Below are 12327 nucleotides of genomic sequence, written 5' to 3' on the forward strand. Positions count from 1 at the left end.
TCATTACGATTTTAACTCTCTCCTGCTAACCTTGCCTTTTCCTAACTCTCTCCACCCCATCCCCAGCATCCTTCCTCAGCTCTGTGTGTGGCTTGGGTCCTTTAAACCTCTCCTTATGCTTCCTTTTGATATTCTGTTCCTGTTTGCAAGGCATTTACAATGATAATTAACATCCCCTCAGTGCGCTCCCCCCCACCCCCCAACCCAATCCCAGGGCTCTCTTAGCCTCTTAGCTGTGGACTGTGGGACAGGAATGAAGTGCTAACACTGGCTGGAATTTTGCTGGTTTGGACAAGTTGAAGGCTGAACAGAAGGTCTGGTCTGAAGAGGGGAGAGGGACTGTCAGTACAGCAGGGACTCACTTCTTTCCAGAGGATATTTTTCCATGACGTTCCACCACCCCACGTCACTCAGTCAACATTCAGGGCTACATGAAGACTTTATACAGGTTTTCATTTGGAGAAGGCAGATTAAGCCCTGAGTATATGCATGTTATAAAAATGAAAGAGAAAGCCTGTCTTCTAAGATCTCATTCTGTCTGGGTATGGATGTCTGCCCTCTGAAACTGCAGTGCAAGGGAGGCAAAAATTGTGTGACTCTGATTAAAGCTGCAGAAGGGGTCCTTTCAGCCTCCCATTTTCTCCCCTGAATTTATAGGTTGGGAAGGAATTGCTGGTGAGTTCATACTACCTTCCTGGAAGTGTAGAGATTTCATTTGCCGCTTTGGGAAGTTTTCTGTTGTTATCAGGGCAAGAGGAAACATCTGTATTTGGTCGTATTATCATGGTAGTGGCTGAGATGCCAGAGGGAGAAGGTAGTGAGCACCACGGGTGGGCACAGGGGAATAAAAGAATGGAACAAATGCCCACATGGTGGACATGGCCTTTTCATAACACAAACCAGAGAACCGGCCATATCTTTTGAGATAAGTTAAATATGAAATTTATTGGAACTCTGATCTAGTCTCTGATGTAATGCAAGGGTTGAAAACATCAAGAATTTGCTAACTGACAAGGAAAAACATTCAGCCCACCTGGCTTTCTTCTTCAATCTTGTGAAGTGGTCCTTTTGAGAACAACACTGTGTGGGAAGGGCCGATTTGAAAACATTTAGGTAAGGTTTCTGAAGAGGTGAAAAAGAAGTTAGCTCAATCAAGCACGTTGTCATGCTTGAGGTATGTCATGCTAAAATGAACTCCCAGAAGACACTGCTGATTTCAGGAGGTTTAGGGCATAAATTGAGAGCATGGCTAATATCTTGAGGGCTTTCATTTTTAAAGATTCAAACGTTGATGGTCTGAAGTACAATATGGTTACCTGAAATCATCTGTGCTAATGTGAGGGAAACACAATGTGGAAACCCAAACAGTAGATCAACCATAGACAATGTCTATTTGTTTTTGGCATGCATTACGGAGTTTTGGCAGGAGATATACATTTGTAATGATGTTTCACTTTGGCTAATGTTGAAATGACTGCGTTTCCTGAGTATAGGGAGAATGCAGCCCCAGAGTGTGCTGGCAGGCAAGGAGAGGACAATTGGGGATTACAGATATGCTGTGAATAATTCCTGAAGTGGATAATGCTAAAATTGTCATCAAAAGAGGGTCTGTCTTGGTTTGGGTGGTAAGTTTATTTTGATAGTTTTTTTTTTTATGACATTCTCCAAACTGGAGAATATGGACAGTCCTCTTAGAACATACCAAGAAAGTTGGTCCTTTTTTATATCATCTCACATTGAACATTTAGGGCTTTTATTGTTAATTGCTTTTGTTATGCTCTTAGATTTATCCCATGAGTCTATATTTGCACATATTGTAAAATAATACAATGTGAGAATGAAAGTGGATACTATAATGAGGTGACTATCAATCATGAGCAGGATGTGTTAAGGAGATACTTTATTGAAAAGTTTCTTAAGAAATATGCAATATAGTGACCCCGGCCATCTTTATAGGAGTTGGTCTACGTAGAATTACCCTCTATATGCTTCTACCTACACTGGAAACTAATATCCAGTACCCTGTAACAAAAGAAGCACTAAATAAGCACTTGATGTCCAGGAACCTGTGAGAGATATAAAGATGAACAAATGTGAAAGAAACCCACATTTGTTGAGCAACTGTTATGGGCCAAGCTCTAAAAGAACTTATTTAATTCTGATAAGATTGGCATTATTCTGCTCATCTTACATGGGGCACCTGATTTTAAAGACTTTAATTATCTTTTCATAGTAAAGGGACAGAGCTGAGATTCTGACTCAAATCTATGAGAATGAAGTATGTGCTGTTTTTTTTCTTTTATTTATACTGAAGCCAGAAGCCATGAAATTAACTGAAATTGCCTTTTAAAAATCCATTTTGCTAAGTAATGTAAGAAAAACTCTGTGTTAGGAATACTATTATACTATGACTGAGAGTTCATTTCTAGTGTAAGAAGTTTGGGGAAAATGTGGTATCCAGGTTGAATATGAAAAGATGGATGGTAGTATGATCGGTACCTAAGTCAGGGGAACACAGAATGACCAAAGGCATAGAGGTGAGAAAGTATGAGCACAGGTAAGCATGTGGGATTGGTGTACCTGAGTACCAAGAGGGAGTACCATGGCCTGTGATTAGAAACTAAAATAAGGTCGTATGCACAAACATGAATGGTGTGCCAAAGTATTCTGAACATCATGGGTAGCAGTTGGAAATTTTGGAGTTGACAAGATACCTGACTTAAATTGTACTTCAGTGTGGTTGTTTTGGTTGCTGCGTGGAGAAACAGTTGTTGGAAGAAATAGGGAGGAGACCAGACGGAGGCTTCTATGACAATGACAATGACCAAGGAAGCTGAACGAAGGTGAAGAAGGGAGGCCCTGAATCTCACTTGACTATTGCTCCATTTTCATTGCAAGAGACTATTTTGCTGCTTCTCAAATACCAACTGTGAAATCCAAGTCCTTAGATAACAGCAATGAAAATGAAAATGTGGACTAGTATTTATGATTCTTGTCTTTGGGAAGTTTAAAGTCTCCAGTCACTACCGTTCCCTCCATTAATTATTTGTGTACTTTCATCTTAACATCTTGCCACTTCAAGCTGTTAATCACTAATCATGTGGGTAGGTTTCTCAGAATATGTGGAGCCAGATTCCTGCTTCTTTCCACACCCTGCAAATCCTTTCCTTGCATGATTTTCCTTTGAAGTCAATGGTTAGACCATACAGAGAAGAAAATATATGAGGTACTGAGAGAAATGAGTGTGAGGCCATGGACCAGAGGGAGAAATGTGTCTTTCTTCAAGCACCTTGATACATTTGACCCTACTTTCTGTTTGTAGGTTTTCACTAAGATCCTAATGATTTCAATTCTAAAATAGGGATTTCAGGTTCTTCAAGAAATATAGCTTCCAGAATGTTTTCCTATACTAGGAGGAGAGGAGAAAGGAGTTGTAATTTAAAGTACAAGAAAGCATGACAAAATTGCAGTGATCTCTCACCCTTTGATTTCATTTCAATATTTTGTTTATAAACTTCAACTAATAGTTATGCAGAAAAAATAGTAGAGAAAAATCTGATCCAAAGATATTTTCTTTGAGTTTCTTCCCAAATTAAGCTGGTCTTTTAACTGTTTTCAGTAAAACAAGCATCAGTTGCTAATACATATGGAAGAAAAAGTTGAAACTATTTTCAGCAAAGGAGTTTTATTTTCACATTCTGTTTTTGAACGACTTCTGTTTTGAGTTTTTCTTTTATTGAAGAAGACATTAGTTTTATAGATGCCTGGATTACATGATACACAGCTAGCTTAAACTTCACATTTTATAGTAATTTGTTACTGACCTAGTAGAAATGACTAAATTATAAGGGAAAGCTTCTAAATCATGAGAAACAAATAGTGAAAGGGAATCCTGATACCTGGCTCCCATTGCCTTTGATAATCTCTGTAGCCCCAGACAAGTTTTTCACACCTGTCTATTATCTAGTAAAGGAAAATCGTAGATTTGTTTGCTTTTCTGAATGCTTTTTGATCTTCATATGAAAGGTGGTGATGGAAAAACTTATCAGCAAGCAAGAGTTAGGCTACTTTTGTGAGACACAGTCACACATTAACACATTTCAATAGGACAACTGAGGATTTGTAGAATTAAACACAAACAATAATCCCACAGAGACCTCTTTCTTCAATACTTGCCTTCATATTGCATGGTATTGAGAAAAGAAACTGGGGCATTGACAAGGGGTCCTCTTCTATTTGATAAATAGTAAAATGCATATCTTAATTTAATGTTTGCCTTACACTTCTAAAATTTAGCTTTATGCTCTTCTCTCACACCTAGACATGTATAATGAACACATGCATGAGGCCAATTTTAATTCTGTATTGTCAGTTAACTGAATTTATTTGACATAGATATGACAAACATATATGTGTGTATATACACACACACACGCGTGTGTGCACACACATATATATAGTATATGTGCACATTTCCTTTTAACCAACAGTTTTATTTACTGGATTTTCAGCATCATTAACTACTATTTTTTCTAAGAAATACTCATATGTATATAGGAAATCAGATGATTATTATTCTGTGAAACATTTCATAGCACCTAAGAAATAGTGCACTATGGTCAAAGCAAGAAATTCTTAATGTAGAAATGTATCTCCCATTAACATGGTCCTGTGGCAGAAACCAAAATGTGAAAAGAATTATACCACTTCTTTGCTTGGGAGAATAACAATTTCTTCTCTATGCCAGAAATTAAAGAATGGAATTTCAAAAACAAAGCTAAAACTTTGCATATTAATAACATTTTTAATCCAAATTAACTTCCAAATATTTACTTAATAATTAAATAGCTTCAAATATAACATAACTTGCATTTTGTAGATTGAGTAATTGGTATATTAGCATTTCAGGTAATTAAACAAAGTCATTTGGCAAGTCAGTAAGAATGCCAGAATTATCATCTGTCTGCCAACGTTATGCAAGGCATTTGGTCCACACTCAATAAATAACATGTTGATAGATTATTTGGTTGATTGAATTTCTATGTTAAAATGTCATTTAAATTATATCTGTTGTACCATAGCCATTCCATCTTGTAGGACAAAGAAAAGTTGAAAATGAAAACATTATTACAGAAATTAGTACCAGTCTTTTGGGGATTGTGTTCTGGAGTTTTACAGAGAACCAGAAATTTAGAGGACTTCATGTTTTCTCTTATTTATTGTGGACTTCAGGTTAGGATAGAGATTAATGAATAGCATCTGCATGTTTAATAAACCAATTGGAGCCAGTGGTTGCTGGCAAATTTGAGAGTATGATGCCATTGTTTGTACCTCACTCTGCTAGCCATATTTCCAAATTTTCTGCACAAAAATTGTACCCCCTTTTCTTGGCGTATTTCACCACATATAAAGAGCAGGAATGCATTTCCTGTCTTACCATCCAAATTTCTTCTCTACTGATAGCCCTAAACCAGATCTTCAAAAAATATTTGTAAGCCATATTTCTACATACTTTCTTATAATTCTTTTAAAAAAGATGGCATCACGAGTGTTTAAGAATGGGGTTTCTGAAGCTAGGCGGTTGAGTTTCAAATGAGTTTTGCTTAAGGGGCAATTAATTTTTCGCTGTGTCTCAGTATCTTCATCTTAAGAATGAATATATTATTACCGCTTTTGTTACAAGGATGTTTAAAAGAACTGGCAGGCAGAAGAGAGGCACAATCATGCCTCTCCTTAATACACAATAGGTGCAGTCTCTTAGACATTTTCATCCTTATTGTGAAGATGGCGACCATCGTTAGAAACTAGGTAACTTTGGGCAAGTTGAGAATAAAGAAGTAAGCGCTTGATACTCTGAAGTTATCTACAAGATGAAGTCTTTTAGGATGTTTTAGTTCTGTTTTTCATGTTTTTAATAGGAGGCTTCATGCTATCTAGGGGCTTTGGAGAATACTTTCATGAAGAAAAATGATTTTGCTACATTAAAGGATGATGTTTTACACACATTTGATTTATAGTAGTTGGCTTGATTTCAAGACAATTCAGTGATACTACGAAATAGTGCCCCAAAGCACAGAAAACACTTATGTAGGAAACGAGAAGGGCTAAACTTGAGTAATATGAAATACTTCAAAGAGAGTCAGAAGAATTTATCCACTGTGCCATTTTCTAGTGAGAAGTTGCTCACATGTAATTGAGTTGGCTTATCTAATTAATACTATAACTTACATAAGGGCCAACTGTAGAAGGAAATGACAAATTTAATTATAGAGCATGATATGATAAGCCCGGGCATTTGCTTACATACTGTTTGAAGAATATCATGTCATTTATTTCTTTAGAGTGAACTCTGTCCTAATTTTTAAAACCATATTTCATTTTAAAGAATGTAGATGAGTGACTCTACATGACAAGTTATTTATTCTTCACTGATTACAATATTCCTCTCTTGCTCTTAACTATCTGAGAGTATCAATCCCCACCTCACTTCACCCCCAATCCCTGGAGATCTAGTATGTTGTCAGATAAAATCACTATCTTGTGGATGATCCTTAAGGACATTTTTTTTTCTATATGAGCCTTAAAAGCTTTTCCTCCATTTTTTAAAAAAAATTATTATTATTAATAGAAGGACAGAAGAAAAGAAGAAACACACTTCATGAATTCAAAAAGTCAGCAAAGACTACTCTAATTAAAGAAGACCCATTACTGAAGATAAAAACAAAAAAAATGAACACTGCAGACCAATGTGCCAATAGATGTATTAGGAATAAAGGACTTCCATTCACTTGCAAGTAAGTTGCTTCATTTTGTTCTTAGGATAACTTTCCAAATACAGCATCTACTAATTATCATCATGGTTCCCCCCATTTTTTGGATTCATGTAATTTGCCCTTAAAAGTATAAGCTTGACTTGAGTTTTCACTCATTGTAACAGGAGATGTTGCTCCCAGTTGATGGAAATGTGAGTAAGGGAGAGCACATAAACTGATATCATTTAGAATCCACAGTGCCTCTGGTTATGAAATTTGTGTTTTCTCATCTTATGAATAGTTGAACTTTAGAAACTAAAATTCAACTAGATTGCCTTTTATCCAACATTTTAAAGTATTCTTTTTTTTTTCAACGTTTTTATTTATTTTTGGGACAGAGAGAGACAGAGCATGAACGGGGGAGGGGCAGAGAGAGAGGGAGACACAGAATCTGAAACAGGCTCCAGGCTCTGAGCCATCAGCCCAGAGCCTGACGCGGGGCTCGAACTCACGGACCGCGAGATCGTGACCTGGCTGAAGTCGGACGCTTAACCGACTGCGCCACCCAGGAGCCCCCAACATTTTAAAGTATTCTATTCAGAGTAAATATTTATTTTTTCTTGCAAGAGGAGTGGAGGAATTTTCAGAATATAAGTTGGGCAAGAGCCAGAATTTACTGCAATTTACGTCATTGTCTTAAGGGATTGAAATAAAAGGTGTTGAGAGAATTAAAAGACTAGAGGGATTGGTGTCAGCAGCAAAGGCTATTAAAAAAGAGTTAGGGGATAGTAATGATGAAGTTTTAGGTGAAAAGTGATGGGGCAATTCAAAGAGGTATGAGGAGATTCCAAAGGTGACTTTTCTTATCTTTTGAAATTCCCTGCCTAACCTCACAGGGAAGAACTCCTTCCTACTTTGCCAGTGAGCCCAAGGATAAAACTCAGGAGTTTCGGGCCATGAAGGAGACAATTGCATCTGAATAATTTTCTGAGTTGCCAGAAGAAAATACATTTCCCCATTCTTTCACATAAACATCCCAGCCTCTCACTTACTTGACACCCCTTTATTCCCTATCTCATTCGATTTTGACAGGATTGCATGTGGTATCTTGTCAATTTTGAATTCTATTCATGATCATGTTTGGGCAGTGACATGTCCCATGAATACAGATTTTAGTAAAGTCGAGGCAAGTGACCCTACTTTCATCTTGCCTTTTTTTTTAGATAAATGAGTCTTTGGCGCCTAAGGGAAAGAGTATGGTCAGAGAAGGTCCTCGACAGATGTAGGAAGAGAGACTGTCTCCTTTCTATTCATTTATAACTCCTCTGGAAGTATTTTTCTTGCCAAACTGCCACTTTCTGGGAGAGATTTCCTGGCAAGGGGAGTGGAGAATTGACTTTGCATGTATATTCCTGTGATAATTCTGTTTCTTTCCCTGACTTTCCTGCCTTGGGATTGTATAAAATGAATTAGAGAAAACTACTCTCAATCAATGTCATAGCTGTGTAGATCTACAGTGATGTTCTTTTTGCAATTGAGGAGGTTAGATTTATTGTATTGTCCCCTCACAGGCTTGGGAAGGTGAGTCGAAGGAAATGGGAGAAGTTCATCTCATTATTGATTTTTAACTCTGAATCTGAAAACACACTTTCCTGAATCCACAAGTAAGGAAGGCATTGTGACCTCTCGATTTTCACATTTTTCACGCCTTATCTCTAGTAAACAAAAGAAAAACTTTTCCCTTTGTTTTATTCAAGAGGAACTAAAATGATTTTGCTGCATTAAAGAACACATGTGACCTGATTAAAAATCTTTACATAACCCACATATGAGGTTTCATACTTTCCTACTATATTCTGGTTGAGTTATATTTAGCCTTCAAATTTATGGCAACCTGTGCAGAAAACCACATGTATAAACCTTTGTACAGCCAAAGTTCCTCTGCCCAGAAATGTGTCATCCTTCTCACTTGTCTATCCCAAATATACATATGTGTTTGGAATCACTAAATATATTAGTTATTCAGAACTGTATGGGCATACTGTGATACTCTGAAATTAGACTCTTAATGATTTAAAGGATTTTTTTTGCAGGCTTGTTATATGGACTAGAATCACTGAAAAGCAATGGCAAATATGCAAAAATGCTTAGAAAATACCAGTAATACTTTATGAAAGCATCGGTGATTCAACGGGTGCAGGGTGGAACATTCTCAAACACTACCTCTTCTTGAGAAGTTATCAACAATATTGATTTTACAGAGATTGAAGTTCTTTTTTTGCTGGGTAGGAAAGATGACCAGAATGCCCGATTCTAAGCTCCTCAGAAAATTGCTGTCCATGACTTGACTCAAGAGAAGAAAATATGAGGCTTTCTTCCTCCATCCATGATTGAGTAATTGGTATTGGGATTGCCTTTCTGACATATATAACGAGAAAACTAGACAAAAAAATCTACATGTATGAAAACCTAAATCTACATGTATGAAAGGAATATGATAATTAAAATAAGGATAAGATAAAGACTCTTAAAGTCAAACTTAAAACAAGATGCTACTCTAGAATCTGACTGTTTGGATCCATTCTATTTGGAGGCATAAAATGAGACAAGGAAACACTTTTCTGAGAGAATATGGCATTAAATGGAATGAGAGAAAAGGGTGAAAGGAGACAGCAAGCTGGAAATTCTGATACCCACTTTTTGGATGCAATCACCTGTGTATTCACAGAGGCAAATCTTGCATGTTCCTGATGGGACTCATTAGTCACCTCCAAGGCATTCTCATGTCAAAGCAATATTATTAATTGATGAGTAGTTATATGTGTGGTATGATTTTGTTTTTTATATATTTTTAAAATTTATTTATTTTTGAGAGACAGAGCACAAGTGGGGGAGGGGCAGAGAGAGACTGAGACACAGAATCCGAAGCAGGCTCCAGGATCTGAGCTGTCACCAGAGAGCCCGATGTGGGGCTTGAACTCACAAACCGTGAAATCATGACCTGAGCCGAAGTCCGACGCTTAACCGACTGAGCCACCCAGGCGCCCCATGATTTTATTTTTTAATGTGAACTTAAGTGGCAAGTTATTGATTCTGTAACTTTAAAATTTGTAGTTAGGTTTTTGTTTAGTTTTTATGAGCTCTTTATCTAATTACTATGTGTTCAAAGTCATTTAACATGCCCCTCACCAAGGTGCTGTAATAGAGTAATAGGGAATTTAACATGTATTGCATAAGCCTACAATCTACCAGATCAAAATTCAAGTCTATCATTAACCAATTCTCTCGTAAGTTATTCTGCCACCACTGCAAAGATATACTTTCATGATTTGCTCTTAATTACTCTTTCAGCTGTAAGATGTTCTTGTAGGTAGATACTTCAACATATCTTTAAGCACAACGTTTATGAATATAATTTTTGGGGTATTTTGGACATAGAATAAATAAAAATAGAGATAATAGATAAAATGTTTCAAATAATTTTATAACATATTTTACATGTTTCATAAAAGTTATTTCCCCTTATTTAAATATTTTAAATTTGGCAAATTACTAAGAAATAAATGGCTAATTTGGGATATCTAAAATTATAAGAAAACTATATGTTCTCAAAACATTATATGGATTAGAAGTGAAAAATCCTTATTCTTAGAAATGCTATGTTTCTTTTAATTGGATACTTGTACATGATGACATTGTGATTAGCATGAACATAGTGAGAAAGAGTTTTAGTACCATTTCTTAAAGGAAGGTAAACAGGTCAGAATTCCAACTTCATTTTCTACATTGTAAGACATGGTAGCATTTAATATGTTGAAAATTTTATCGTGCTCTTTACTAAGCTCAGTTAAAGGCTTTGTCTACTTCTCATTTTACTTTAGAAAGACTTTTTTTAGTCAACAACAAAATCCAATATAATTAGCTGTAGGAATGATAATTGTAGGAGTGACACATTTTAGTAATTTTCTTCAAGACGATATATCAAAAGCATATGTTATGGGTTATTAATAGATTTCTTAAATTAAAAATTCCCAAGTTAGCAAATCTATTTAGGAAACATTGACTTACATAAACAGCTATCCTAATAACAAGATTTTCATAGTTTTAATAAGCTTCCATGCTTTATAACTCACCAAGAAGTTTTATAATATGCAAAATTTTCCAAATATTTGATTTCAGATCCCTTTTGCTAGTAGAATCTCCTGGATGGTGATTTGTCTAATGCGTTTTAGGAAATGTCACTTTAGAATGTACTTTACACAACTACAAACTTTGGAAATTAATCACGATATTTCAAATATAATCATTAGTATATAAAATTAGTATATATAATCATTAGTATAATATAGTATACTATATTATACTATATGCTATATACTATATACTATAGTATAATATAATCATTAGTATATAAAATCTTCCAACTTGTTGTGTACTTACAAAAAAAAAAGTCTTCAAAAGTAACCCAAGCAGTTGTGCTATATATTGATTTGGCTTGTTTAAGTCTAATTTGTCTAAACATCATTTAGAATAACATGAGAACATTCCAAACAGTATTCTGATATTTAAATGTACATGTATGAAAACTTAATTTTGTTCTTTCTTTGGCCATCAAAATGGTAGGTCCAAAAATCACTCATATTTTTATATGCATATGTAATCATATATCTTTTTATATTGCCCTCCTTGGCTAAACCATGTGCCCATTCTTTAAAAACTTTATAAATAGTAGTATTCCTACTTTTCATTTAGATATTTTTTTCAGGGCCTTTGTTTTTGATAAAGCAAGGAAACGATGCCTCTGGTTCCCTTTCAATAGCATGACAAGTGGAGTGAAAAAAGAGTTTGGTCATGAATTCGATCTCTATGAAAACAAAGGTAACTAGTTTCTCCCTAAATGTTTCATAACAAAATAAAGTATAAAATATGTGTAATTTCCTGCTACAGTGCTCTTTCCTGCTGATTTTTTATCATATGCTAGATCTGTTATGCAGTCAATTCTTCCATTAAGACAGATACTAGTGTCTTGACTCTTTTAAATATAGTATTTTAAAAAGAACACTCCCTAAACACTCCATAATTATATTGGCCCCCTCCCTCTTTGTTTATTTCTAGGAGCATCTCCTAGAACTGATATTCCCCATGTTCATTTTAGAAAGTGACACCTTAAGTTAATAGTTTAAGATATAGTACATTTTGAGCTTATTTTATAGTATTTTAAATTCTAACAACTTTGAATAACGGATGTTATAGTGATGATTGCTGATAATAAAATGTGGAGATTTTGAAACATTGTGACTTTTCCTAATTATATACTTTACAAAGCTTTAAAATAATTAAGATGATATTATTTGTTAATGTGTCTATTTTGTTCATTTGATATTGTATTCACAGGTATTTACTTTGATCCAAAGCAGAATTATATCAATGAAATAACTGGAAAGTGTTACATAAATATGAATTTTACCAAATAAATTTCTTATCACACAAATTAATAATTATGGATTGTATTTATAATAATAGTACTTAATCAAGTTTACCGTTTTCTTAAATCATACTGTGCCATTTAATTTGA

The 12327-nt window shown here is 35.1% G+C and overlaps 1 protein-coding gene across 9 annotated transcripts in view; it reads left to right on the forward strand.

Moving 5' to 3' along the window:
- Window positions 1-12327, forward strand: part of HGF (hepatocyte growth factor) — an 80819-nt gene that overhangs the window by 554 nt on the left and 67938 nt on the right. For 6 of the 9 annotated variants that reach the window (XR_008296885.1, XM_027071752.2, XM_015072997.3 and 3 more), the window contains 2 exons: window positions 6629-6794; window positions 11518-11630. Coding sequence is in view for 8 of the 9 variants with exons in the window: in XM_027071752.2 (XP_026927553.1) it covers window positions 6629-6794; window positions 11518-11630 (279 nt within the window). In the remaining variant the exon portion in view is untranslated. Of the gene's footprint in view, window positions 1-8; window positions 1626-6628; window positions 6795-11504; window positions 11631-12327 lie in introns of those variants that run through there. The other 3 variants (XM_053218538.1, XM_053218540.1, XM_053218539.1) reach the window with 3 other exon arrangements.

This window comes from Acinonyx jubatus, chromosome A2 (genome assembly GCF_027475565.1).
Source record: "Acinonyx jubatus isolate Ajub_Pintada_27869175 chromosome A2, VMU_Ajub_asm_v1.0, whole genome shotgun sequence".
NCBI lineage: Eukaryota > Metazoa > Chordata > Mammalia > Carnivora > Felidae > Acinonyx > Acinonyx jubatus.